General features: G+C 50.4%; 11 protein-coding genes across 11 annotated transcripts; 5 read left to right on the top strand and 6 right to left on the bottom strand.

The window, feature by feature from the left end:
- Positions 1-102: 102 nt before the first annotated feature.
- On the bottom strand, positions 103-2288 carry CONPUDRAFT_169072 (uncharacterized protein). The gene is made up of 12 exons (XM_007775630.1): positions 2229-2288; positions 2008-2166; positions 1933-1948; positions 1807-1875; positions 1678-1756; positions 1584-1623; positions 1358-1513; positions 1138-1300; positions 962-1079; positions 877-903; positions 682-819; positions 103-627 (listed from the first exon to the last, which is right to left on the bottom strand). Exons 6-12 carry the CDS (start codon positions 1612-1614, stop codon positions 250-252), a joined length of 1011 nt encoding a protein of 336 aa, XP_007773820.1. The 5' UTR covers positions 1615-1623; positions 1678-1756; positions 1807-1875; positions 1933-1948; positions 2008-2166; positions 2229-2288; the 3' UTR covers positions 103-249.
- Positions 2289-3408: 1120 nt separating this feature from the next.
- On the bottom strand, positions 3409-5405 carry CONPUDRAFT_131240 (glycoside hydrolase family 18 protein; the record flags this gene model as incomplete). The annotated part of the gene is made up of 15 exons (XM_007775629.1): positions 3409-3551; positions 3613-3813; positions 3872-3941; positions 3993-4014; positions 4072-4122; positions 4181-4221; positions 4269-4406; positions 4462-4526; positions 4582-4590; positions 4655-4780; positions 4911-4991; positions 5045-5116; positions 5168-5206; positions 5256-5267; positions 5324-5405. Coding segments are annotated over 15 exons (1152 nt in total), but the record flags the coding sequence as incomplete, so codon positions are not given.
- A 2735-nt stretch (positions 5406-8140) lies between these two features.
- On the bottom strand, positions 8141-10369 carry CONPUDRAFT_85065 (uncharacterized protein; the record flags this gene model as incomplete). The annotated part of the gene is made up of 13 exons (XM_007775628.1): positions 10287-10369; positions 10193-10240; positions 10021-10129; positions 9646-9916; positions 9575-9599; positions 9437-9525; positions 9302-9385; positions 9211-9252; positions 9135-9155; positions 8837-9084; positions 8578-8769; positions 8427-8515; positions 8141-8362 (listed from the first exon to the last, which is right to left on the bottom strand). Coding segments are annotated over exons 5-13 (938 nt in total), but the record flags the coding sequence as incomplete, so codon positions are not given.
- Positions 10370-11748: 1379 nt separating this feature from the next.
- CONPUDRAFT_158586 (P-loop containing nucleoside triphosphate hydrolase protein) lies at positions 11749-13909 on the top strand (the record flags this gene model as incomplete). The annotated part of the gene is made up of 5 exons (XM_007775627.1): positions 11749-11835; positions 11881-11958; positions 12010-12681; positions 12729-13002; positions 13050-13909. 5 exons carry the CDS (start codon positions 11749-11751, stop codon positions 13907-13909), a joined length of 1971 nt encoding a protein of 656 aa, XP_007773817.1.
- Positions 13910-14230: 321 nt separating this feature from the next.
- CONPUDRAFT_32768 (uncharacterized protein) lies at positions 14231-14634 on the bottom strand (the record flags this gene model as incomplete). Its single annotated transcript, XM_007775556.1, has 2 exons — positions 14231-14467; positions 14521-14634. Coding segments are annotated over 2 exons (351 nt in total), but the record flags the coding sequence as incomplete, so codon positions are not given.
- A 15-nt stretch (positions 14635-14649) lies between these two features.
- CONPUDRAFT_33572 (uncharacterized protein) lies at positions 14650-14871 on the bottom strand (the record flags this gene model as incomplete). The annotated part of the gene is made up of 1 exon (XM_007775557.1): positions 14650-14871. A coding segment is annotated over one exon (222 nt), but the record flags the coding sequence as incomplete, so codon positions are not given.
- Positions 14872-14910: 39 nt separating this feature from the next.
- On the bottom strand, positions 14911-15264 carry CONPUDRAFT_26841 (uncharacterized protein; the record flags this gene model as incomplete). The annotated part of the gene is made up of 1 exon (XM_007775551.1): positions 14911-15264. A coding segment is annotated over one exon (354 nt), but the record flags the coding sequence as incomplete, so codon positions are not given.
- Positions 15265-17215: 1951 nt separating this feature from the next.
- CONPUDRAFT_158584 (uncharacterized protein) lies at positions 17216-17767 on the top strand (the record flags this gene model as incomplete). The annotated part of the gene is made up of 1 exon (XM_007775626.1): positions 17216-17767. The coding sequence occupies one exon, from the start codon at positions 17216-17218 to the stop codon at positions 17765-17767; it is 552 nt and encodes a 183-aa protein (XP_007773816.1).
- A 210-nt stretch (positions 17768-17977) lies between these two features.
- On the top strand, positions 17978-18660 carry CONPUDRAFT_31155 (uncharacterized protein; the record flags this gene model as incomplete). The annotated part of the gene is made up of 4 exons (XM_007775554.1): positions 17978-18045; positions 18108-18232; positions 18321-18534; positions 18588-18660. Coding segments are annotated over 4 exons (480 nt in total), but the record flags the coding sequence as incomplete, so codon positions are not given.
- A 729-nt stretch (positions 18661-19389) lies between these two features.
- Positions 19390-23940, top strand: CONPUDRAFT_131236 (glycoside hydrolase family 31 protein). The gene is made up of 19 exons (XM_007775625.1): positions 19390-19872; positions 19929-20064; positions 20167-20461; positions 20518-20675; positions 20737-20820; positions 20875-21146; positions 21213-21313; positions 21373-21391; positions 21448-21500; positions 21558-21586; positions 21640-21703; positions 21770-21906; positions 21973-22044; positions 22114-22313; positions 22425-22627; positions 22710-22818; positions 22882-23057; positions 23110-23275; positions 23334-23940. The coding sequence occupies exons 1-19, from the start codon at positions 19509-19511 to the stop codon at positions 23849-23851; spliced, it is 3156 nt and encodes a 1051-aa protein (XP_007773815.1). The 5' UTR covers positions 19390-19508; the 3' UTR covers positions 23852-23940.
- A 54-nt stretch (positions 23941-23994) lies between these two features.
- On the top strand, positions 23995-26574 carry CONPUDRAFT_76869 (uncharacterized protein; the record flags this gene model as incomplete). The annotated part of the gene is made up of 6 exons (XM_007775624.1): positions 23995-24174; positions 24262-25613; positions 25716-26049; positions 26312-26363; positions 26408-26431; positions 26471-26574. The coding sequence occupies 6 exons, from the start codon at positions 23995-23997 to the stop codon at positions 26572-26574; spliced, it is 2046 nt and encodes a 681-aa protein (XP_007773814.1).
- Between the last annotated feature and the right edge of the window lie 340 nt (positions 26575-26914).

The raw sequence follows: 26914 nt of genomic DNA, 5'->3' as shown, positions 1-26914 counted from the left end.
AGGTCGCAATAGTTTCTTTATCGTCACCATAGCCTGTAGTCACTTTGTCGCCTTCGGTCGGTCGAGAGTATCCACACTAGATAAATAAACATACCAAAAATTCGGCTTTGAACACGACAAAGGCGAACTCATCTTTATCCCCTAACATAGTGATACGTAATGTACTCCCAACTCTGTCTCACAACGGAACGGGATAGATGGAGTCATATCATAGGCCAAAAACAATATACCCTGACTGCTGGACATTAACTAAGGAATCAACACGAACTCGGTTGGGAACGGGCTGAGTCCCCCAAAATAGGCTGCACATTGGGTAGCCATACCCGGCGTTGCATGACACATAAAGGCACCTTGGATTCCATCGAGGGTAGCAGCCCCAACATTCCCTCCGGCGCAGTACATCTGCTGCTCATTGATGACGAAAAACGTTTGATATCCAGTAGTGCCACCTCCAGGAGTGCAGACGAAGGAAACGTACACGGGCGCAGATGAACCACCTTGCTGTGTGTTGAGTTCCAAGAGATAAGCGCCAGCGCAACCTTGTTGATTGTAGGGGTCAACAGCAGTGGCTTGAATGTAGGAGACTGCTCCGCTCGTAGCTGATATCACGCCCATGCCATAAAGATCCTGGCAATTGCGCGTTAACCATCGATGATAAGATGAGAATAGAACCGCAAATACCGTTCTTCCAGAGCCGAGTATTGTATAAGGTTGTGTGATGAACCCGCCAAGGCCATCGTTTGGGATTGTAAAATAAAGGTAACCATATGATCCTGGTACGTTGCATCGTGGAGAAGTGGGCTCAGGAGGAAGTAGTGCCTTTGATGACATTGGTATAAACCACCGAGACACACTGAGAAATTAAATTGAACGTACCTCGTAGTTAAATGTAGACGGGTTGTACTACATTGACTTAGGTTACGCAAGGAACGGCTGGGAAGTCATAAAGTCTAGTACATACCACGTTATTGACGTATAGTGGTATTGTACACATATCGTCAGCCGTGAGGATTCCTTGACTTAAAAGGACCTGAATGCAGTTGGACCTATAGTAGTTCCAGGAATTCTCCGCTCGTGATCTTGGATCGTGACCCAGTTCAGGCTATATCTCCTCCAAGAGCTCGTAGGGAAACTTACGTGCAGCCTGCCGGATATGCAGCAACCGTATTGCGAAGCCATGTGTTGAATATTAATGGTATACTCGCTGTTGAATCCGGTACATCCGTGGGTGTAATCCACGACAGCAAGTTCTGGATGCGCAAGGCGGTGGCCTGGAAGACTGAGGCAGTCTCTTGAAAGTCTTAAAATCACATGTGTCCATGAGCGACGAAGCGAAGAAAAGATCAATGAGACGTACATTGACCGAGCGCTGCCAAATTGCGTAGGAATGTTTCCAATTGGACGAGATCATCAGAAATGACGACTCCTCCGCCATCGACTATATATTCCATGGTAGAACGCTGCGGGGGGTTGCCGGGGGTATAGCAATTGTTGTTCACGACGTTTGATTTGGCTGTAGTGAGCCATAACACATGTGAGCAATTAAGCTTAAGAAAGGCACGTGAAACCCTCAGAATGCAGACCTTGATTCATCGGAACATCAGCCCACACCATATTCTCGGGCTAGAACACCGATGAGGATCAGCTGATCCAAACGTCCAGACTATAACGACCTACAGTGTCAATTGCGGCTAGCAGTGCTGAGGCTAATGTCTGTCCATTAGGTAGTATGTAGTTGAAGACATTGTCTTGAATCCTAGAGGAGGCTCAACATTTGATATCAGGCTGAAGCGTGCAGCAACGTACCACTGACACCCTCCAGCAACAGTTTGATTTATCGGTGCTTGGGTAAAAAAGTTGTTGATATAGCCGAGCCTGCATCAGCCATAAGAACATGTTAACCGATGGGGAACAACGTGTGTAATTTCTTACTCAAAAATGTGCTCCTCTAGTTGCGTAATTTTGCTACTAGTCAGCCATGCTCAAATCAATGTTGTTAGCACTTACGAACTGTAGGGCCATACGTGCTAAAATCGGGCCGAGTAGTGAGCACGCTGATGAGATCTGTGCTAGTGTATGATATAGGATCGAGATGATAATATGGACCTGCATATAACGAAACAAAATCAGGAGAAGTTGTCTGATTGCAACCTTGCACCGCTATGTCTGCTCACGGAAAGAAACACCTGGATAAGTAAATGGAGTGTAGATATAGCTGTATGACATACGTCTCGGAGTAGAAGGATACCGCGCACTATGTTGGCTAAAACCGCGTTTGCGTGAGTAGCTGGGATCTGTGCCTTCATCTTCCCAGTCGACATTCTCGGGATCGTCAGGAAGGTTATAGTTTAAACTACGATCTGCAGATCCTGTGCAAGTTGGTTCGGATGTGCTTGTGCTGGTGGATGTACTACTTTTCGATGTGCTTGTTGTGCAGCTAGCAGCGGCTCTTCTATGGTACTCGGGATATCGTTTATCACCTTCGGACAGCTCGTAATCGCAACCACCGTCGGGATCCCCAGTGGGTATCGGATATGGGTCTGACCATGGTCCCGTCCACCCAGGTGGGCGAATTGCTTGAGGTGTAATACCTCCTCGGATGCCAACATCCAGAGGAGGACACCCGCTGAGAAGACCGCCGAAGAGAAGCGACCACGTATTACCAGTGTTACAGCTATTGTGATCGCCAGGAGGCCCAGTGACGATGGAAGACTGAGCAGTAGATGTTGGAACAGGTACAGTCGAGGACCAAGTGGGTGGCGATGTCAGTGGTGCCGTGAATAAGACAACTGACGCGTTTGGGGTGGGGCTAACATAATTTGCTAATAATCAAACACATTTTAGAGGCCATAAATCAAACTTTGCGTAGCAACTCCACTTACACCATGTCGGGGTGATAGCGCCTACAATCACAACACCAGTGGGAAGGGGACTGTTGATCGGAGTTCCTCCCGCGTTGAGGGTAATGACATCACCACCAATAGTGATAGTGGTTGTCTGCGTTGGAATTGGTATAATGGTAGTGGACCCGGAGTCGATAAAGGTTTCTGAAATAGCGGTTGAGGGGGGATAGGGATTTGGATCTATTGGAATTTTATGAAGTCGAAGTTTAGATTAGTGCATGCAAATTTTGACTTACTCCATGTAATGTATGTGTATATGTTTGTCGGACCGATTGTGGTTACAGACTAGGCAGCATTGAAGATTGAGTACTCGACTCAGTCACTAGAAGATATATTTTGTACTACTCACGTGAGGTGGTACTGGATTAGTCCATGCACCAGTCCAATCAGAGGGAGGTATCGGTGTTGGCGTTGTGCCCCCAAGTACACCTACGTCGCTCGGAAGACACCCAATAATCGATGGACCATAGTCAACGATCCATTTATTGGTTCCATCACAGTTTGTGTCGCCATTGGGTCCGCTCACTGTTTGTGCGGGGTCTCCGGGCGAAGTGGGAGCAGCTACAGCACTTATATACGATGCAGGTGAGCCAATGGGGGCGGTAAATGTCACTGTAGCTGCACTGGTGGGTGGGATAATGTTATAAGCTTGATTAAAGAAAGAGAATAAGTCGGAAATGGCACAAAGAAGATAAATTAACGGACGCACTCCATGTAGGGGTTATTGCATTGAGCAGGGATACACCGGTAGGAGGTATGGATCCTACAGGTGTCCCGCCAACTCCAACGGAGATGGTATCGGTGCCTAGAATAATCTGAGTTGTACTAGATGGTATGGGAATGACGACTGTGCTTCCAAATCCCACAAATGTCTCGGACTGAACGTTAGAAGCTGGATAGGGATTGGGGTCTAATGGGAATAGCAATGAGGATCAATACTGAGTCGGTATTTTGAGTCGCTTACTTACTCCATTCAATTGCAGTGTAAGATCCAAGTGACCCCGCGCCTCCCCCAAGGCTGGTTGATCCATTGTACCCCTATTTGCGTGTGAGCAGAAACTCGAGGAGCTTAGGTTAAAAGGGGCGTACTGGGATTATCTGATCAACAGACCTAGCAAATAAACCACATGTTATGCGTCAAGAAGATTATTCAGGCTATATGACCTACCAAATGAATGTTCCTCCGAAACAGGTCTGATCTGCAAAAGTTACTTTGTCTCTGAAGAGAGCTTTAGGATCATCGCGAAATGTATACTTTGTCATTTATGCGAGCTTACTGCCATGTATCTGCTTGATCAAATGTGACCAAATCTCCGTTCTGGAATCTGTCAGATTTCGATCTTTGCAAGATGTTGCGTATCTCACCGAATCGTCAAACCAGTATGTCTGGCTCCCAGAATCGTAAATAGGAGTGTTTCCATTTGCGATCATCTCTTGTATCTCAAACATAGCCAGTATCCCCGAGGCCGCAGTACAGACACCTGGTGCCCCACCGCCAACCATCTGTGAATCACGATGTTGAGAAGAATATCTCACTATAACAATCCCGAGCGCTTACAGTGCAATTATACCCTTGGCAAGATGTGTCACTTAGGTGGAACGTTCGCCCATACCACGCTAAACCTGAAGTAATGTTGGTTATTCATGGGTACACCCCTGAAAGCGTACCACTACATACCGAGGTTTACTAGGATCAAGATAAGAAGCATAGTTTCAGGTAAATTATGGGCTGAAACAGAATTTTGACGCACCGATAGAGAGGTCTATTCCAGCTCTTGTATACAGAAGTGCGCTTGTAGTGATATCTACTATGGACGTTTGTGGATTGGTCACGGGCGCTTGGTCAGTGACATTGGTATCCCAAGGCCCATGATAGTCTGTACGCTAGCAGTGAGCACTATTTTGGACTTTTCTCGCAGTATGACCACGAACCATACGCTACGTCCGGCATTCGTGAGCCGAAGACTTGAGCTTCGTTACGAGTGCGATGCTCAAAGAACAACTTACACATCATATTCATATAGGTCACATAACTGGATATCTTGTCAATTTCAAACCCCTTCAAAAACCAGTAGCCAGCAGGAGTCGCTATATCGTTCGTCAAAAATTTCCCTATAAAACAGTGTTATAGCAGTAGTTACCGATGGAGATGATTGTAGTATCCGGAAGCGTCGACTTGACTTGTTCAAAAAACGCGGTTAGATTTGGCGTATCTTTGCTCAAGGGTATCAATATGTTAATCAGAAGAGGATGTGGTATACTACCTGTCGCCGGTGCGTCTCTCTCAACTGCTCCAGGGTACTCTGACGAAATGGTCAGTATGAGCGCGTTAAAGGAGAAAAAAGTCTTCACCGAAGTCTATATCTATGGAAATGTTGTGAGCTCAGTCAACTACCAGAACCGCGGGAATAGAAACAGACCTATTCCATCGAGACCGTACTCCTGAATAGTGTTCTGAACTGAAGAGATGAATGTTGTTCTGGTCGAAGCGTTGGCGATCATCAGGGAGAACAAATCACGTGTGGGGTCTGCCTCTCTACACATGTAGCATAAGGCGCAAAGTATAGGCCCAGTCAACACATGACTTACGAAAACGTCCATCCCCCAATGGCCAAGACGACTTTCAAATCACTGTAAGTTTCTTTGAGGGAGACAAGCTCGCTGATCAGCGATATGTCACTCTCGCCGATTACTTTACATGTGCCTTATCAGTACATAAAAATTCGTGTCAATGCATTATGATGCGCTTACGGAGTTGAAAGGTTTGTGAGATTGTTGCGAATGCATAGTGAGCATGCGTATACCCTGTCCAGTCGATCTGAGACGGAGAGACAATGCCACAGGGCCGTTGCATGGCCCAGCCTTCGTAGTATCCTATCTTTCTAGGCGATGTAGGGTCACTGCACGATGGTAGAGTTGGTATAAAGCAGTTTGAGATGCTGACAAAAAATCCAATGTTAGATGGACGGGAGCTAAGACGATCCTACATACCATGGATTCGGACCCTGATAATATTGAAAACCATTAACATGACTATAAATATTGCTCAAAATGTGAGCTATCACTTACCGAAGTCGAGCAAAAATTGTCTGTAAGTCCACAATAACCAAACGCGCTGCAGCATGCGTTCAGTGGACATGTCGCATTTCCAGGACTCTCCGGACCGCATTCCAAGTTTGGGTTCACTCTGAAATCTTTCGTATACAACAATGAAAGAATAACTTCCAAGTCACTTACGGGATGGGAGGCGGTGTGCCTGATGACACACACATCGTAAATGCAAGTTGAAGATCTGAACATCCTATCGAAAATGCTACATCGATGAATGTTCAGATATATATGGTGTAAATCTCGTACCTGTCCACTTATACGTATCCTCGTTCCAAGTCTCAATATCCGCGACAGTGATGTCAAATTCCGTTGCGATCGCTGTTCAGAAGTTAGCACAGGGCTCACGGACGGATGATGCTTATTTTCCGCACTCACAAAAGCAACTATCGCCAGAAGCAGTAGTGTACATATAACAAGTACCGTTGGGATACGGGGATGGGGCGTCCGATGGTAATGTTCCCGGAGAAATGCAAACCTTCTGTCCTGCGCTCATGTTCAATACACCATAAATGTCAAACGATGAACTTGTACCAATCTGAAGCGTGGAGCAATCCAGACCAGGGTTATAAGAGTCGAATTGGGCCTCGGTAAGGCCCGCATTTGTGTAAATATCGTAGCTGGGCGCGCGTGAGGTGACCCGAAACCAGTCATGGATTGAATAACTTACCAGTCACTGTATGGGGAGCCGACTGTTGCGGTAGTACAGTCTACGCTCGTTTAATCAGAAAAAGTGAAGGTATGGGGTAAGTCACCGCACCAGTAGTTGTCGCACCCCGGGACAGCGTTAAAACGCGCAAAAAAAGCCAGCCGTAGACTAGCTGGATAAGAATCATTCTGGCTGTGGAGAGCGGTCTGAATCCTTTGGGTTAGCGGGGAGCGTTTCACTTTATAGGATATATTCAGCCCACTTGCCGAAACCAGATATCAATCTAGGAACCGATAGAGATGGGGAGCCACATGCTCTTACTACGGCACATTAACGCAGAAGGCCAAGGAGGGTGACGTTAAAGAGTCGCCTTTTGTTCTCAAAGAGCTAAGGAGTTTCTTTGAATTGCCGTTGCATAGTGGTCGCATATGTTCATCTCTTGCATGTGCCCTGAGATGATCCGACATGTTCCATAAAAACTTGGTCGTGGGAATGAACTAGTATGATACCTTGGCACATAGATGATGGCCTCTTTCCATTCGTAACGTAGTAGAGCTTACAGCACAAGGTCATTCACCTCTGCTGAAACCCGACTCAGGGCAGTTTGATGGCTTTAATCATCTATTGTTCAAGTTGTGAAGTAATTTTAATTACAGAGTTAGCGGGCATTGTAATAGCACAAAATAGATGGTACAACTAACCTTTAGGATCATCATCATGGGTTGCACCATGGGTACCGAGGAGTACCAACAATACCAATGGCTACAATAGATGTCTATTTGAGTCTTCGGTATTCAATGCAGTGATTCGAGTACGCCACTGCCCTGACCCATGTGGTCGTAATCAACTTGATAGGGCGGGGATTTGTCCGCCTGATGCGGATGCATCAACTCTGTAAATGGAAGATTACTACAAAGATTTGGGTTCACATAGGCACTGATTCATCAGTGAGGGAAGGTCACAAGTATTCGTTGTAAGCCTATGTAAAGGTAGCACGATCATCTAGCCACAACAGATGCCCTCTGTTGCGTCGGAAGCTTCCCCGCTGTGAACATCTTTTCGAATTGACGTAAATGCCTACTCTGCGACATAAGAATAAAGAAAACCTTTGAGTGATTAGAACCGCAATATCATCCACAACATGCTCCTATAGTCATTCAACGGAACAAGGTACCTTCTCATGCACACGGACCTGACCACAAGCTTGCCTGATACAGGGGCAGTGTCCGCGAGGATCAGAGAAGTATCAGAGTTGAGCCGATTATCCGGGAGTGTCCCATGTCCCTTAATGTAGCCCGTATCTCCCAACGGGCAGGACGGACTTATGATTAGCCCAAGAACTGCTTAAGGCGTACTTTCTAAATGGGTGGATCTTTCGGAGAAAGTAGGATACAAGAACTTAGGCATCAAAATATCATCCAGCTTTCTGGAAAGCTGTTTGTTCTGCATGTGAATGCTTTTCTTAGGGTTAAATTTAACAGCGCTTTTCATTATTGTAATAATGAATAATAATGAATAACCAGAGAACTACTCGAGAGCCTGGTCATTAATGGATTCCAGCTGCTTCACGCACCACCACGTAAATAGCGGCAGGCCCACGGTCATTGCAAGAATAAGCAACGCAACGGCGCACAGACATTTCGTGTATATCGCAGCTTGTGGAAAGACGCGACAGCAGAAGCCAATGAGGAAGCTTAGCATTCTGAAGTTTGGTATAACAAATGAGTTTTCGAGGTGTATGAATAAAAATGAAACACAACACTTACCCCCACATGAGAAGCGCGAACGGCATACTGTACATAATGGCTAACAGCTCGAGCCCGAAAAGCATACTTACGGTGTCGAGCAGGCCAACCTGTGGGGATTGTTATAGGTGAGCCATAAAGCAGGGTACGAAGAAGGCTGAAGAATGCATACAGCTTTAGAGGCTGACTCTGATTTTCGCCGTCGTGCATCCGCAGATAGAAGAAGCGAAAGCGTCATGGATCCGACAACCGCGATTATCGAGACGTACGTGGCGACCGTCGATGCATCTTCCTTTCCCAAACTGGCGAGCTCAACGTTGGGGACGGCCAGGAAAGACACATCAACGGCAAGCATAACCGTTGACTGTCAGAAAGCATTACCGGCGGAATAAGCGATCAAGGAGTGGAATGAATAGCTGAAAGAGGCATACGTAAAGTGTCAATCCCATGAACTCGTCGTACACAGTCGAGATGTATTCCTTCCATCTTGCGGAGTTTATCGTACGATCTACCCAGACGGTGTTCAGCCGCTCAAGCTGTGAATATGGGGTACCAAACATGAAGATCGAAAGGCTGATGAAGGTCCAGTGCATGTTCAGCGTGTCGTCGGGCCACACAGATTTGTCAGCGTCGAGGCGAGCTTCGGGCTGTCCGCAGAAGTTGTGTAACCGGGAGACAGCTGGAAAGAATGAGCGTTCTTGATATAACTTTGTAAGCCATGTTTCGTACCAAATGAGTGTGACAGTCGAGCTATCATGTCGACCGTTGAGAACCATATGTCACATTGAAGCTGATGTCCGCTCACCAAGTATGCATACTGCGTATGGGCTTTGTTTTCCCAGTTGATCTGGATACCATATCAGCACTACGAACAATAGTTTATCGTCGACGATCACCTTGCAGAGAGTCCAAGATATCACGAATCTTGTCCAGTTCATCCGCATCAAAAGGGGATAGCGACGTTTTGCTCGTTAGTCGCTCTATATGCTTGTCAGCACAAGCGCCGATTCTGAGGTCAGCGATCAACGCACCGGCACTGGCATGAAGAACAGCATGGCTGAGCTCGCGATACACCTTTTCCTCCAACCTTCTAGCGAGTGGGAACGTCTCGACATGGGCCCTGCGGCCTGTAATTCAGCACTGAAAACCAGTGAAATGATCATGCTCACCAGTACTGTGCCTCCATCGCATATCCTAGAGACATCAACGTTGAGTAAGAAAGAAAGTTGACAAGGCTTACTGATGTGTTCCATGCTCCGAACGCCCTTGACGTTCTCAGTGATGCGTGTCTCTGATAACTTGAGGGTGTTCGCCCATATCATACAGCGAGCCTGGACGTCCACGAAGTAGTAGCCGATGATCTTGTGCTTGATATTAGGGCATAATACCAGCTCGACGTCAGCCTTGAGTTCGCTTTCAATAGCCTGAGCGAGAATGACATCAATGGCGTCGTCTAGATGTTTACAGACACCTCGTTCTTGGCCCCTCACGTCTGCGTTCGTGAGGATTGTCTGTAACGGACCTCAGTGATACATGAACAAGCTCGGTTAGACAGCACCCACAAGGTTTGCCCCCTTCAGCAGGGAACATGAGATATCGATATTGAACGAGAAAGACGATGGGCTGGACCCACCTCGTTTCGTGGGTTTGTGCGAACAAAATACAAAGCGCCTTCGGGATGTACACAGTTTCTCCAACCGGACTCATTGTCACTAACGTAAGAACACGTGGCGTGAGCTTCATCCAATATACCGTACAAGCATCCAAATCAAACGACCTACTCAAAGAACTCCGTCCTCCCGGCGTCGATTTCGAGATCTAAGGATAGGTCCTTGCTGACCAAATGATTAAGTACAAGTCAAGTAGACGTAGGCTACTCACGCGAAACGACGTCGTTTATATCTCTGCGCCATGACGCCTGACGCTGTGGTTGGTTCTAACCTCCACCCATCCGTCGTGATCGGAAGTTGTGGGTGCCCCAATGAGTCCCTGTCCTCCTCCTGAGTGGGATCGGGATTGCCCGCCTGATTTTGGGAATGCGACTCCGAACTCGGAGGGTCAGATGGCAGAACTCCAGAGGTCGAGGGTTGGTTGTCGCCTTCACAGGGAGCATCGCTAGGTGGAGATGTACTAGATGGTGTGCTTGTTTCAGGTCCTACTGCGGCAAGAGGAATGCGTTCTGAGGGAGAAACAGAGCAGTAATAAGGCTGTGGAGCTGTTGTCGCTTTTCTGTCGGTAAAAGTTCGAATTCTACAGAGGAACCATTGTAAAAAGCGAATGAGGGCCTTCTTTGATTGGATGAGCAGCTTCTTGAGGAGACATCCTATCAAGTGGAAAGTGTTAATAAGAACGCGTAGTCTTGTCGACATGGTGGCTTAAAGCAGAGATGAACAAGCGTATACAGCATGGTGACTGCGTAAATCTAAAATGGGCGTTTATCAGTAAGGTGAATAACTTTCATCCCTTAGGCGCGCTAAAGAGGGGCTAGTACCACTTACGCAGACGGCACATGGGATGAAAGAGAGATTCACGGCTGAGCGAGTGATAGAAAGACTACGAAGCGCTCACCATGACCACTTCCTCTCAACGTCAGACTGTGTACGGCGACGAGGATTGCAGAATGCACTCAAATTGAACCGGGGATCTCTTCGCCTCGCGTCCACCACGCGCCATGTTGGCAACGAGTCCAAGCGTGTCAAATGGCATGCACATTCCTGGCACAAGGGTTTCGGCACGTTTGGTTCTCGCAGGCCCTTTCACCGAACATCGTCCACCCCAGTCCATCCAAAGCATAAGAAGGTCAGTGAGGGTGCGTGGCCTAGACTCGTAACACAGCCTCTCTCACGCGGCCTAATAAGGCAACGAACCTGAGGGTTCTCGCGTCAGAGAGACTGGGACAAAATGTCGAGTCGCTGGCAGGCGACCGACGGAGTTTGAAAATTGGCTCGGCCCGAGAGAGATCGCCGTCCGAAAGGGGAAAATCAGCCCCTGTAGATTAGATACGACGCGTCTGAACGCGCTCCCCACCTCATTAACGCGTATACCGCTCGTACTTATGTCCATACCCACCACACCACTCGTTTAAATAATGAATGAACACTATATTACCACTCTCCACGCCCCTCTTTCGAATAACGGCCGCGATTCCCTCAAGAAACTGTCCCGATCATTCCTCGACAGCCTCACATTCGAGCAAGTGGAAACTGTTCTCTGGGCGACTATCTGGTTCGACGCGCGATTTTCAGGCAGCCGAACGTTACGTCAGTTTCAGCTAGAAGCTGCTATTAATCACCTAGCCGGTAAGCACGTCGTTGTACGCGCTGGGACAGGGTATGGCAAAACTATGGCCATGATCCTACCCCTCGTCCTTGCACACCCTCGCAAAATCGCAATCACGGTTTCCCCACTCAAGTTACTCCAGCAAAACCATGTAAGTGCTATTGTTGTATTAATCGCTAACCTTAACGCTTGATAGGTCGAGGAGTTTAATAGTTACGGCGTACGTACTATCCAAATCAATGAAGACACGCCGGACAACAAGGAGCTTTGGAACGTACGTATATTTCGCGCATACAGCCACTAATCTTTACTTTTTTCTATCTAGGATATTGCTCGAGGCGTCTACCAGAATATACTGGTAGCGCCCGAGCAGTTCTTTCGATTCAAAGGCCATATACCTCGCCTCGCCTCGCTCATCATGCGGGTGCAATCATTCAGCAAGAACGTCGGTCATTTACTCGTCGACGAAGGTCATTCTATCCACACGACTGGGTTCGTTCGCAAAGGAGAGAAGGCACCATTTCGGCCTGCATACAGCCGGCTCAACGAGGTCAGAGCCGCTATCCCCTCGTCGACTCCAGTCATGGTTCTATCGGCAACACTCCCTCCTCCGACGCTCTACACGGTCCTTGACAGCCTTCGTATTAATCCCGAGACAGTCACTAAGTTATTCCTCTCGACAAATCGCCCGAATCATTTTTATGCCGTCCACAAGATGCACAACGGCCCCAGGACGCTCAAGAATCTTGATTTCCTCATTCCTGTCTCCTCGAGCCCGAATCCGTTGCCAAAGACTCTAGTCTTTGTCGACACACGCGATCGAGCGCAGGATATCGCTCATTACTTACGCAACCGCTTTCCCCAGCAGCTCCAGACAAAGCGGATCGTTTCGCACCTCCACTCCGGCATGTCGGAGGATTATGGACAGGGCGTATTCAACGACTTCAAGAATACGAACGAAATAGCGACGGTCATTGCCACCAGCTGTGCTTCGAACGTGAGTTCCTTCACCTTATTATAACTAACATATTGACAGGACTTCAGGGTGTTGATGTCGCATCAATATCACGACTAGTATGCTACGGCCTACCACAGACACTAATCGACCTGTGGCAGGAGTTTGGACGCGCTGGACGCCTGCCCGAGCTGCAGAGCATCGCGCTCATCATTGCTGAACCATGGGCCTTTAATACAGAGGACAGCGAGAAGCCGTCTACCGCTGAAAAGCGAACCGACAGGGACGTTCGTGAGTATGTTTCGTTCAAGACATGCAGGCGTGCATTCAAAGCACAGAAGGACGGTGATGATTCGGACGAAGGTAATTCCCCATCAACCTCTTATTTCTCAGAACTAACTATTCTACAGCACTAACTACGAGATACGGGTTATGTTGCGACAACTGCAATGCAGATTTCGACCTCGGCCGTTTTTTCCCTCGACCTCTGTACGATCCGACCCATGTGGCTGATAATTCTGGCCAGAATGCGACGCAGACAGCGAGTCAAGCGACTCAAGTGAAGCCGAGGAAGTTCGCTCGCTCGAAGGCCAACCAGGAGGAAATCACGGCCCGCCTTCAAACGTGGCGAACAGAAACAATTCGGACCTCAACCTATGCTGGTCTATGGCCACGAAGCCATCTGTTGCACGACAAGAAAATTAACAAGATCGTCAAGTCGCCTCTCGGCTCTCTCACCTCTCTCGCAAGCGTCGTCTCGCTGCTCCAAGAAAGTGACGAGTGGGCAGAGCATTTTGGCAGCGGTGTTTTTGACATCATCCAGGAGCTCGACACTGCAGCACTCGAGGATCTCCCACCTATCAAGCAAGAAGAAGAAACCGATGAGGCTTTTTCACAGAAGAAATATACGTACCAGATCAAAACCAAGGCCTGGGTGGCCACTGACGCCTCCAAGTTTCGGAAGGAGTCCGACACTGTGGCTCCAGGTCCATCAAGCTCCCGCCTCGCCGATCCTATACCCGACACTCCTCAGACCAGAAAACGGCAGCGGGGCGCAACATCGCAGCCTGACGAATTTCAGTTTGTATTCTCCCATTACCAACCTGACTTACAGCCGACTCCTGGACCATCTCAACCCAAAAAAGCGCGCAAGAAGGCGCCTGCACCCACGCCGTCTCAATCTGTTAAGCCCGCCCAACCTGGTGAACCAACTCCAAGTCAACCGAAGAAATCACTCCCAAAGCCGCGCCAGAAGAAGGCTGATAAGTAGTATATAATTGTATGATATAGTAGCATGAATAAACTACATGTTGAGCATTTGTGTACCGAGTGAAGAACTAATGTCAGTGTTCAAATTATATTGTAAGGACGTGAATATGTCAACCGAATCGTCCTCGTCCTCATGTCCTAGAATCATCCTTGCGAGAGCCAAGCGCTCGTCTTCCACAGAGGTTGTATTATCCTCTTCGAATGACACTGATGGTGCACCCGGGTCCAAGCTCACATGGTCAATCAGCGTTAGCCATGCCTTACCATGCCGCTCGACACCGCCGTTCATTAATCGATCAGCGCCTTCTTCCTGAACGTCAATAGTCTCATCCTCGACAGTACGCCCGGGAATATATTCGGCCAAGCGGAGGTCGTACGCCTTGTCCATGAGACGCCTGACGTGCGACGAAGTATCCGGGACGGTATGGTTCATTCCAGTCCAACTGGCGCCGTACCACCTTGCAATTTTGAGCTTGATTGGTCTGTAGATTGGTAAGTTGATCGCGTATACTGAGAGCTGATCCCAGGACGCGTGTATTCCCTTAGATGAGTAGTAGAACTGATAAAACATAAGATAGTCAGTAGACACAGTATGACAGAAATAAAACGAACCTTGAGCGCGTTGATGATATGTTCAATGTTCAGATCGGTACCCATGAAATGACCGGGTCGATTTACTGAAGGTATCAGCATACTCTTTCGCATCAGATCACTGTAATAAAATAGTTAGAGCATCATACAGAAAGAAATAAAAGAAACATACGCGAATTCGGGCGTCCAGATCTTCTTGAGGTGCTGTATGAGGTGCAGACACTCTGAAACATAGTTGCTGCGCCCACCGCCAGCGAAACACTCAGTGAATGTACCTAGAAATAATTCGATCCGTCCAAAGTCGCCCGATGAGATCGCCTGACCGAGCTCGAAGAAATACATAAGGTCCCTGTTCATAAAGACAATGTTGCGAAGCTGGCCGTCCGAAGCTTCGCCCTCAGCAAGGTTTCCAGGGCAGAAGAACTGCGTATGAATTTTCTGAGCGGTCTCGAGGAGAGTCGACGCGCTGGGCTTGTCTTTCGCGAGCTCCTGGAGCGATTTACCAGTGGCGATCTCCCAGTAAACTAGAACGTTAGCCTGTAGCACCGTATTGAAGAGCTGGACCATCGTCTGATAGTCCGGCTTCTCCCCGTGAAGTCTCTTGAGCCCTAGGATCGAGATCGTCCACGCGAAGCTGCCTGGAGTGTCGACAGAGTGTTTGTGAATGTCCATGTTCTGCCAGGCTAAGTTCAGCTGTTTATGAAAAAGACCCATGGCGAGCTGCGGGTTTTCGATGCGATCGAGCGCTGAGACATCGTCGAGGCGCATGTGTAGAGCGCCTCTGAGGTTCGCATTCGTAGCATGGTCGTTGACGGAAGGTATGGGCTTGTCCTCAAGTTGTTCCTTCGAAAGGGCGAGCTGATCAATACAAGTTGTTCGCAAAAACTCGATGACGCCGTCCTTGGTCATCTCGTCGACTTTTGTGGTCGATAGCGGGTACTCGTCGACCTTCATGTCGTGCGGGAGCGGGCAATATTGCTTTGGCTGAAGCTCCTCGGGGTCGCCCAGATAATTGTATGCGTCGCCCGAGGATCGCCTGAGTATCTTGACAAGATTGAGGGCGCAGTGGCGCTGAATATCCGCGGCCTGAGAGATCGTCGGCCGGACGTCCTTCTCGTACGTGATGAGCTCGCCGCGATTGCGCCGTTCGATTATTTCGGCCAGGGAGTGACGAACGTTGGCTGTGCCGTCGTTCGATCTACGATATAGAAGGCCTTGAGTGCCCTTGAGGAATTTGTCGGGGCCGAGTTCGCGCTGTGTCCCATGCGGACTGTATATGATCTGAACGTTGTCGAGCGATAGATAAAAGTCCTTGAGGGCGGCTTCCTGCGCTCGCTTGAGCTGAGCCTCCGAGAGGGAAACATTCATCGCCTTGAGCGACGACCATGAGGGACAGAGGCCGACCTTGGCCATTATTTCGACCGCCCGCTTGGGAATGTTGACGCTGAGCAGAAATAATCCGAAGATGCTCTGAAAGAGCATGTTCTTTTGCGATCGGAGATGGGCCATCTGACAGATAAGAGTAACAATAACCTTCGGAGCATGTTAGATAGAAATCCGAGGGTATAATGATAACATAGCTTACCACAATCGATTCCCGAGAGAGCTCGTCCGTTCGCTTTTGCCGGCGCTGTACAAGAGAAGCGACGAGATCAAACGCGACTGGCATGAGTTCATGGACTCGATCGCAGAGCTCTTTGTCGAGATCGAAGCTATCTGCGAATTCAGGTGTAATATCCTTGGTAGACCTGAGAAAGAGCTCTGCAGATGCTCGCTCCATTTCCTTGTCGACTACAGTGAGTATATGCGCGCTGGAACTCTCGTGTAGGTAGTGATCTAGCTTCCCTTGCCAGCCGTCGAGCTTCCCGAGGACGTTCCAGAGGTGATCGAGCGCTCTGCCCTGGAAGAAACCAGATCGATAGTTGCCGAGATAGCCATTCGGGTCTGCAGTTATTATTTTGATGAGTAGGTCAGTGGCCGACAGAGAGGCCTTCTTGACGAGAATATCCATAGCAATAGATATCTTGCTCTCTTCATTCGCAAAAGATGGGTGTGCGTAGACGAGGTCGATCGGTTCGACCCCAGCCTCCGAGACAGCGCGCAAGAGTTCGTTCTTCCTTTGTTCCATAGTGAGAGTCCCTAGCCAGTTGTAGTCCCAGGTGAGTGGTCGAGCAGTCGCCTGAGCGTAGGATGAGCCATAGCCCCAGTACGTCGCCATTAGAATGCTTCACGCGGGGAGGGAGAGCATGTAAAATCGATTATATTAAGCTAACTAGGACGCGTCGGTGGACGCGTCGAATACCCCTGAGCCTAAGATTAGATTACGGGCGTCGATCGCCTCGGCACCACGATGCCGGCTTCGCGAAGCTCTTACTAATCCTTTCCCATCCGCCAGCTTTCACACTCCGTCGGTCGCCTGCCAGGGCCTCGACATTTTGTCCCAGTCTCCCTGACGCGAGAACCGCTGGGTTCGTTGCCTTATTAGGCACGCGCCTGGGAGACTGGTTACGAGTCTATGCGTGGCCTCTCGACAGCTTTATCCTTATTTCGGAAAGCCCTTTCGGCAATATTAGTGGGCCGGCACCCGCGACGCGACACACAACCACCCGACACGAACATACGATCTCACCACACACAGCTGGCTGCGTCATCCGCAGACTCTTCTATACCATATCGCATATCGTGCACACACTATTATTCTCGCACACGACAGACTATGATTGCACCCCTGTTCTCCGCCTCACACTCGGCCAAATGGGAGGGTGGCACACTGCAACACGATGACGAGGGACACGCGCTCGCGGGCCCCAGCACACCTAGCACGAGCGCCAGCAACAGACCCATACACACGCGATACGCGTCTGAGCCGACATGGACCTTGGGAGGGTCGAGCGCAGGGGCACGGAGGGAGGGCAAGAGGCGGCGGACGCGGTTCGGGGTCCAGGGCGAGCTGGACAGTTCGCCCTCGCCTTCACCTCTGGGAAAGAACCTGGAGCCTTCGGGGCCTACAGCGCGCGTCGAACTCGGCGCAGCGTTTGCGTCGCGATTGTCACAATACCACATCGCCTCTCCGTTATTGACGCCGCAGCAGGACGTTTATGATGAGTGGGGAGGGCAGGAGGGCAAGCACGATGACGAGGGGTTCCGTTGGGAGAAGGCACCGGCGGGCACGGTGGCCTCGGCGATGCCGGGCGAGGGCGGCGGGGTGTGCCGGTGCGGTTGTCATACGTTGGCCAATGGGAAGGGCGAGTCGGGGACGCGTGAGTAAAAGTTTCTTCCAGCGGAGCAGTGTGCTGGTTACTGACCCCGGATCTGCCGATTCTCACTTGTGGGACCATAAATACCACGACGACGACGTGCTCTATACCACTCGATTCTCCACGACGACTTATTCAAACTAACGGACGCGAACGGCAAGCTAGACATGTCAGGCACCGGAAACACGAATGGTACCACCGGCAGCCCGAAGACGTACTGGTGGGTTAGCGGCTGGTTCCTCCTCACCGCACCTATCATCTTCTGGGATGCATCGTACTGCCTTATGAGGTGTGTCTTTTCCTTTGATTTCCCGTGTAGGATACGCGAAACTAACGGTTATGATTGAAAAGGCCGCGTTCGATGGTCGGGGGCGACCTTCATTGGATTTGGGAGCCGTACTCGATCTACCAGGAGGTTGACTACGTCTACGGCGTCAAGGCGCTTGAGGAGAACAACGGGTTTACGAATGCGCAATGTGCGTGTCTCTCTCTCTTCGCATTCTCTCCTTCCTACCATTCTCCCTTTGATTCCTCCGTCGGCTCATGCACCTGTTTCCGATGCAGCCTTCATGAACATCGTCGAGACCCTGATGAACGTCGCCTACGCATACCTTGCGCACACTGGATGGGCGCCTGCGCCGGTCTTGGGCATTGCGGCAGCGACGATGACGCTTTCCAAGACGGTGCTGTATTGGCTTGTCGAGTACTACTGCGGCTTCTGTGCGATTGGGCACAACACGTGGAAGGATCTGGTGGTCTATTGGATCATTCCTAATGGGTGGGTTAAATCACATCGACGTATGCATGGTGGAGCTGATGGGCGTTCAACAGATTCTGGCTGGTGGTTCCGTCTTTGATTATCTGGCGTCTTACGAGGGACGTGGCTGCGGCACTCAAGGGCGCGCAGGTCGCCGAGCGCAAGGCTGCGAGCGGCAAGGTGCTATAAGCTAGCAACTGAACACATTGTCTGGTGATATTGCCAGACATTCGACTTGTTTTGGAATGGACTTCCAACGAGATTCAGACGGGAGACGGGGCGTATGCCTCGACTATGTTTCATTGAAGGACAAGCGAGTTCAGCGACGTTTTATCTTGCATACCGGGCTCGGGCATTGCATATCTACACTTTTCTATTTTCATTCGTTTGGATGTGTCTTGTTTTGTAATCGATGCGTCTGTAGTCTATCTTTTTTCCGCTTACTCACTGTATTCGAAGCGCGTTCTGGCCTGCCCTGAAGAGCACTCTATTGGCTCCTTGTCTCTCCATGAAATCTCGTCAGATACCATCGTAGCGCGACCAACGGAACTCTTCATGATCATGGATCATCCTGTGGTCACACTGTTCGCCCATCGCCATTGATCACTACCGAAAGCTCGCGAATAGCACGGCTTGCTCTATTCAAAAGACTCCACAAGGAGCGCCCAAGAATAAACGCGTCAGGCGTCAGATGACCGAGGTTCACAGCAGCTGACATGGTGGGTCTAAACATACCTCACCTTCTCCACCATCATCAATACACAGGAGGTCTCGAGCGAACTGACCGTGGTGTTTACGTATATGCGCCACGCGCTCCAGGCTTACAGCTGACTTGCGCAAGACTTGAATGACTCACTCTCGCATTCCCCTTCCCCTCCCATTCGCCCTTTGACGACACCTTTTATCACCGGTTCAACCGTGCCGACTTTCTAAGCACCAGACATCTTTTCATACCTCCTACACGCTGATTCCCGATTGCCGGGGCAGTTCGGTCCATGAGAACGGAGATGGAGAATCTTGAGCCTCATGATGATCACCATAGCCCCGGTCCTGTGTTCGGTGGGTTCGACCATATAAAGCGCTGGGGCACGGACGTTAGGAACGGCTCTCCATCTTCGCTCGACTCGAACCAGGGTTCATATACTCGGCACCGCGATACAGCAGCAGCAAGGACAGCGTATAGGCGGATTATTCCTGCGATGCTTCTCACAGGTGTCGTTTCGGTCCTTCTGGCTGTCTCGCAGACGGCTTGGGGCAGTGGGCCCTCGCAGGATAGGGGGCATGTGCTGAATGTTGATGCGGAGAGTGTTAGTGGCAATGGGACGTCGACGTTCTCGGGGACCGTTGCGAACTGTCCTGGTGAGTGCTCCTGTTCGGCGTTATTAGGTGGACACGATGTTTGACGGGAGAAACAGGATACACTCTGCAGAACCTCACTCAGAATGATTACGGGCTTACGGCTTCGCTCAGCCTAGCGGGCGATGCGTGCAATGCGTTCGGGAATGATATTGCGAACTTGTCGATTCAGGTGGTGTATGAGACGGACTCCAGGTATGTTTCTCCATTCTCATCTCACCCCTATACATACCCCAACTCTCCACTTCTACACCCCATGTAATTCATACCGTACTAAACAAAGACCACCTTCCCCAGACTCCACGTCCACATCTACGACACCGCCAACCAGCAGTTTACGATCCCTGACTCCGTCATCGAGCGCCCCGCGCCTCCGGTCCTGTCGTACACCAATTCCTCGGACCTCGAGTTCAACTACGACGCGTCCCCGTTCGCGTTCTGGATCACGCGGCGCTCGCAGCCGGATGCGACGCCCCTCTTTGACACGCGCAAGCAGTCGTTGCCCGCGACACCGATCCCGTCGACGCCTGCGAACGGGTATAATGTCAGTTTGGACGGGTTCGAGTTGGTGTTCGAGGATCAGTATCTCCAGGTGTGTGCCCAGTTATTTAGGGAGAGTGTATAATGCTAATGGTGACGTTGGCGTAGATCGCATCATCCCTGCCTAAAGGCACGAACATCTACGGTCTCGGGGAGGTCGTCTCGAGCAGTGGCTTTAGACGCGACATCGGTGCTGCACCGGGCGAGAACGGGACGCTGCACGCGTTCTGGGCGCGCGATTCGGCGGATCCTGTCGACGAGAATATGTACGCTCAGTTTCGCTTTGCATCTTGTTGACACCGGTGCTGACGTGGATGCGGTATATAGGTACGGTTCGCACCCGATCTACATGGAGCACAGGTACGACGAGAGTACGGGGACGTCGTCGACGAACGGCGTAATGCTTCTCAGGTATGTTTACCTACTCTATTCTCCAGACCCCTATCTCACGCAGAGTTCACGCAGCTCAGATGCAATGGACGTGATACTCACCACCCCTCCCGGATCCAACGTCTCCTTGATCGAGTACCGCGTCGTCGGTGGCACACTCGACTTCTACTTCTTCGCAGGCCCGACCGCGAGCAGCGTCATCGCGCAATACGGCGAGCTCATTGGATACCCGACGTGGCAGCCCGCGTGGGGGTTCGGGTTCCATCTCTGCAGGTGGGGATACCACAACGTCTCGGACGATATAGAGAACGTCGCGGCGATGCGGGCGGCGGGCATTCCTTTGGAGAGTGAGTGGTTTCTCTAGTGTTTTGTTGTGGCAGGATGAGCTAACGAGGCCTGTTTTGTGTGCGTAGCCCAGTGGAACGATATCGATTTGTACGATGCTTTCCGCGACTTTACGTCTGATCCTGTCAGTTTCCCGGGCGACGAAATGAGAGAGTTCATCGCCGACCTTGTGCGTTCTTTTGCTTCGTCTAAACCTGCATAACGCTGACTGAATGTTTGCTCGTGTAGTCGTCGAACCACCAGCACTGTTGGTACTCTGTCAGAGCTTGCATATTCAGAATGCTCACGAGAATAATGGCGCAGATATCCCGATTGTGGATGCAGCCGTGCCTGTTACGGTGAATTCATCGGATGTCGTAAGCACTCTCTATCTTACCTTATCCGCGTCTCCCTGTTCATCACGCTGTTGCCAGTACGACCCCTATACCAGCGGAATTGAACAGTAAGCACCATCATCACCTTTCATATGTACTATCTTGCTCACACTGGTCTCAGAGACGTATGGGTCAAGAACCCCGATGGATCAATGTACATCGGCCAAGTCTGGCCCGGATATACCGTATGCCCACTTTTCACTCCTTGAATATGGAAGGTCTCGGCTAACTGTGATGTGTGTGCTTCCCAGGGCTTCGCAGACTGGTTCGCGCCCAACACCCAAGCGTGGTGGACCCAGGCGTTCCAGAACTGGAGCGACGGTGGCGTCACGTTCTCTGGAATTTGGCTGGACATGAACGAGATCAGCTCGTTCTGCTATTATTCTTGGTGCGCACATTCCCTTCCACGCTGTGTATGTGTGTTTTCGAGAGGCTCAATACCGTGTGATCACAGTGGAACGGGAGCGAACCTGTCAGACATACCGCCTTACACGCCTGCGACGTCCGTGGCTGGGTGGCCCGAGTGGTGCGTCGCTCTCTCATTTTTATATCAATCCACTATGAGCTTACAATGGCTCGGTTTGCTCCCGATCAGCTACAACGAGACGCTTTCCGGACCAAGTGGGAACATGACCGTCAACGGCACTAGCACTGACTCGTGCACCACCGCCTCTGGAGCAAGTAGTGCTACCCCTCAGAAGAGAGCATCCGTCTTTGACATTGACCGGCGAGGCGTTGGCGCCGGTGATGAACCTGGCGTTAATCTGAATAGCCCACCATATGCGATTCGCAACTGTACGTTACCTCTCTTTTGCTGCCCTCCTTGACCGTTACGCTGTCCTTTTTGTACCTTATTCATGTTATCTCATGTTGCTCATGTCTGATGGCTAACACAACTACAAACAGCCTATGGAGCACTCAACTCACACACAATTGCGACGAACGCGACGCACGCCGGGGGATACGCCGAGCTAGACGTGCACAACATGTGGGGTCTCATGGAGGAGAAGGCGACGCATCTCGCTGTTCAGGCTGTCCTCCAGGGCAAGCGACCGTTCTTGATCTCGCGCTCGACGTTCCCGTCCTCGGGCAAGTGGTCTGGCCATTGGGTAAGCTTTACCCTCCATGACCATCATGATCGCAGGGGATTTATGGTTCATGCATGGTCTGGCGCTGACACTTATTTTCTAGTTGGGCGATAACTTCAGCACGTGGCTGTATATGTATTACAGCATCCAGGGCATCCTGCAGTTCCAGCTATTCCAAGTCCCGATGGTCGGAGCTGATACGTGTGGATTTAGTACGTTTCCTTTCATGCTGCCCGTAGATCTCGCCCGGTATCTGATGTCGTTTGGGTTCACAGACCAAAACACGGACGAGGAGCTGTGTAACCGCTGGATGATGATGTCCGCATTTGTGCCGTTCTACAGGAACCACAACACCTACGCTGCGCTATCCCAGGAACCCTACAGATGGGACAGCGTTGCCAATGCATCGCGTATTGCTATTGCTGCGCGGTACTCAATGCTTCCGTATTGGGTGAGCCGGCTTGATTACGTGGAACGGTTTGGGATTGATCAGTCGTCGTTAGTACACCCTCTTCGCCAACTCGTCTACGACCGGTACGCCACCGGTTCGTGCGCTGTGGTACGAATTCCCGAACGAGCCTGAGCTCTTCGGCGTGGATAGGCAGTGGCTCGTCGGCAGTGATATTCTCATCACTCCTGTGCTTGAGCCCGGTGCCACTACAGTCGACGGTTCGTACCTCTCACTGTCACGCATTTCTCTCACAGAAAATCTAATTATCTGATTCAGGCATTTTCCCTGGTCACGGCAACGTCACCTGGCGCGACTGGTGGACGCACGCCGCTGTAAACGCTACCTCGGGCGGGAACACTACGCTCTCGGCGCCCGTCAGCACTATCAATGTTCACATCCGCGACAACTCTGCCCTTTTGTTGCATCAGGAGCCAGCATACACGATCTACGAGACGCAGCAGGGACCGTACGAGCTGCTCGTCTCCCTCTCGGCTTCAGGTGGTGCGTTTGGCACTGCGTACGTCGATGACGGGGAGAGCTACCCACCGGGCGATAGTCGCACGCTCAAATTCGTCGCGAGCCCTGGGCAACTGCAAATCCAGAGCGATGGCGCATACGATATCGTACAGAAGCTCGAGACGATCACGGTCCTCGGTGTCACGCAGGAGCCGAGCGATGTGAGCGTCCAGGGCCAGACCGTTGGCAACTTCACGTATCTGCCGGCGACGGAGGAGCTCGTGTTGGATAGCTTGGGGTTGGATTTGAACGAGTGGACGACGGTGAACTGGCACTAGTGCCATAAATGACTTTTTTCGATACACATACGTGGACTTGTACTCGCTCTTGCTTTGACTCTCTTACTTTTGAATGTACTATATGTGCCAATAATCCTTCACGGGCGCGCTCTTATAGCTCTATGACCTAGTGAGTCACCGTAATGCTGCAATTTAGGGCAGGTCCGTACACGGCGCTGGTCCTGGTCCTGAGCGCGGGGCTCGCGCAGCGCGTACAGCATCCCAAGTTCTTCCCTTTCTCCACGCTTCAGGGTAGTAAGCTATCATTGGTAGTACCGCGAGGCCCGGGTTTCACTGAACCCAGACCCACCATCAGGTACGAGGTGTGCTTCATGGTAAGGGCCTTCATCAAAACGTACGCCCCACCTGAATAATAACATACTGATGATCACGCATTTTTGACGAAAAAGCCGGCAGAGATCATGATGGAGAAGGGGTTCCCGCCGCCTGATGCGTCTAGTAGCCAGGGCAGACAGGCCGTGCGCGAACATCCTATACTCTCTATCCCAGGGGAGCTCCTTATCAAAATCTTTGATTTCGGGATTGCTTTAGCTCGTGAAGACGTTACCCTGGGAGAACGAGAAAGAAGGCTTATCTTCACGGTCTCCCAAGTGTGCTCTACATGGCGCCAGCTTACCTTGTCGACTCCTTCGCTCTGGTCTTCGATTCTGTATCTACGCAACGACTGGCGTCCTAATGTCGTTGACATCATGGTTGAGAGGTCAGGTTCAAGCCGGATCGACTTGATGTTTCTTCCACCTCATCTTCGCCGTGATGACGAGCACAAAGTCGAGGAGCAACTACAAATAGCTATAAATCTTGTGGACCGTATCCGGTTTCTATGTCCACGCCTGAGAAGCATTCAATGGGAGATCCAAGAACTTGGCGTACTGGAGACACTGATTTCAATGTTGCAGTCGAATAATCATCCCGCACTGCAGTGTATCGATCTCAGAGTACCGGAGCATCCAGGCGGCTGCGGGGTGCAGAACTCGCAACCTTACAATCGTCACCAGATGGAGAGACTCATGAAGTCAGGATCAAACCATATTTATTCCTCATTATCTCGTATTATCTTTCAATACGTCCCATTGTCTTACTTCCCCACCGACATGTTCTCGCACCTTCGTCATGCTCAGCTTTCGTTTCCCGGACCTTCGCTTCGCTTTGTCTCCCTCACCACTCCCCAACTTATTCTCTTCCTACAGAATACGCCTCATCTCGAGGAACTAGAGATCGACTCCAATGCATTCTTCGGCAAAAGGCTCGTTCCCTCTGAGCTGGACCTCCCCGTTTTATTGCCCTGTTTGATGCAGTCCGTGTGGAAAGGAGCGCACCCGGACTCGGTCCACAATCTGCTAGCTCTCCTTGATCTTCCGAAGATTCAGCTCCTGGATGTAACCATTAATGACCACTATAATCCTGTCGTATTCCCGATCGACGACCCACCGCACGTCACATCCCTATTGGACCTGCGGGAGCTTGTTGTACGTTTTCAAGAGCGAGAGAATGTTGACGTGATCACGTCCAAACTCTATCTTTCAACACTCGAGCGTCTCGAGCTCGCCTACATTGGGAAGTACATCGGTATCTCGACATCGCAATATCCTTGCATCCCCGCCTGCGGATCCGTCTTCGTTTCCTCCGGTGGAAAACTTTCCAACCTCACGGAACTTATTCTCTCCGATCTTGCGCTACGCAAGGTCCCAAGCGAGGACACTGCGTTCGAACATCTCCCGCTGAGGTCGTTGACACTCATCTGGTGCGTTGACGTCCAAACCTTCCTTCGCTCTCTAGCAGAGCATACCTCAATGAAGATAGGGGCGAGATCGTGCCCGAGGCTTGAAGAAATAGCGCTCATTAGCTGTCCTGACGTCTTGTACTGTGATCTAGTCAAGCTCATCGAGTTCAGATCGGAGCGGTACCAGCGAGGAGCCATCGACGAGATACGATCAGAAAAGCTGATCGCTGGATCAGCTGTGTCGTCGCAAGCGGGACGCAAGATCAGGCCTCTACCCAAAATGAGAAGGACCGCCGTCGTCGCACCAACAGTTTCGCCAGTGTCCGTCAAGCAAGGAGAGATTCTCGATTACGAAAACTTCTTGCCGGCTCGCTTAGCGCAGATGTATATCAGGGATTGTCCTTTGATTTCAAAGGAGCAGGTTGATGCGTCTGCAGCACGAGAACTTGGGACAGTGGTATGCTCTCTTTCACATAGCATAATCTAAGCTGAAGGCCCAACACAAGATTCATAGGTACCCCTGCCCTTTTCTTGTACACCATGTACTCGAGTATATCAGTGGGTACTCTTCTAAATGGCAAGATGTTGTTTTGTAAAGAGGACGATTCGCAACAGTCTATCTCTATAAGCGGAATGCTGGTAAAAAGAACGGCGCGGCCGTCAACGGGCTGAAGCTCCAGACAAACAATTCATATTCACGTATATGTGACTAACTTCAGACCACTCACGGCCATCTTCAACGTTATGACGCTACCGCGCCAACTCATACACGTACGTAGGTCTAGCTAGATGTTAACTTGAACTGCCCACATCAGAACGAAGTCCTGAGAGGACCCCACGTGAGCCTGCGATAGCCCTAAAATTTAGGACTTCGTAAGGCAGCGGGTTCAACGGAGCTTTATTATGGATCAGCTGGGACCACAAGAAGGAGGAACAGAAAAGAATCGCACGTTCAAAACACAGCCGCAAGAGCCACGTTTAAACCCAGCGGCCGTTCCATTATCAGCGGACTACATAGCGGACTTTGAATAAACAAGAACTATCAAAAGTTCCTGTCACTGCAGACAAACTGCGATTTTTCTGTTACAAAAAGTGGTTTAAGAAGGCGGACAGATGAAAGCCTTTTTCACCCATCTTTTGCTGTGCGAAAAGTTACTGAAAAGTTAGCCCTTTTTCTCCGGAGTTTGAACTTTTGAGCGGAGAATGGATATAAACACGTCTAAAACGGGAAGGTGTTTACCAAATGCAGTAATCCGTACATTTTACAAGAGCAAAATTGACCCAAACATCGGCTAAAAGGAATCCTTTTCCTGTGCAAAAAA

This window comes from Coniophora puteana, assembly GCF_000271625.1.
Source record: "Coniophora puteana RWD-64-598 SS2 unplaced genomic scaffold CONPUscaffold_15, whole genome shotgun sequence".
NCBI classification, from domain to species: domain Eukaryota; kingdom Fungi; phylum Basidiomycota; class Agaricomycetes; order Boletales; family Coniophoraceae; genus Coniophora; species Coniophora puteana.
The sequence above is the reverse complement of the archived record's forward strand: the minus strand, read 5'-3'. Positions and strand labels throughout refer to the sequence as shown.

Excerpts from the sequence above, each read along its gene's own strand:
- CONPUDRAFT_169072 (XM_007775630.1), bottom strand. The coding sequence starts at position 1,614 with ATGGTGTGGGCTGATGTTCCGATGAATCAAG. Across the intron at positions 1,514-1,583 it reads TGATGTTCCGATGAATCAAG|CCAAATCAAACGTCGTGAAC; the intron begins GTCTGCATTCTG and ends GGCTCACTACAG. Across the intron at positions 1,080-1,137 it reads GCATATCCGGCAGGCTGCAC|ATCACGAGCGGAGAATTCCT; the intron begins GTAAGTTTCCCT and ends TCACGATCCAAG.
- CONPUDRAFT_131236 (XM_007775625.1), top strand. The coding sequence starts at position 19,509 with ATGAGAACGGAGATGGAGAATCTTGAGCCTCATGATGATCACCATAGC. Across the intron at positions 22,045-22,113 it reads GTGGCTGGGTGGCCCGAGTG|CTACAACGAGACGCTTTCCG; the intron begins GTGCGTCGCTCT and ends GCTCCCGATCAG. Across the intron at positions 22,819-22,881 it reads AGCTGATACGTGTGGATTTA|ACCAAAACACGGACGAGGAG; the intron begins GTACGTTTCCTT and ends TTGGGTTCACAG.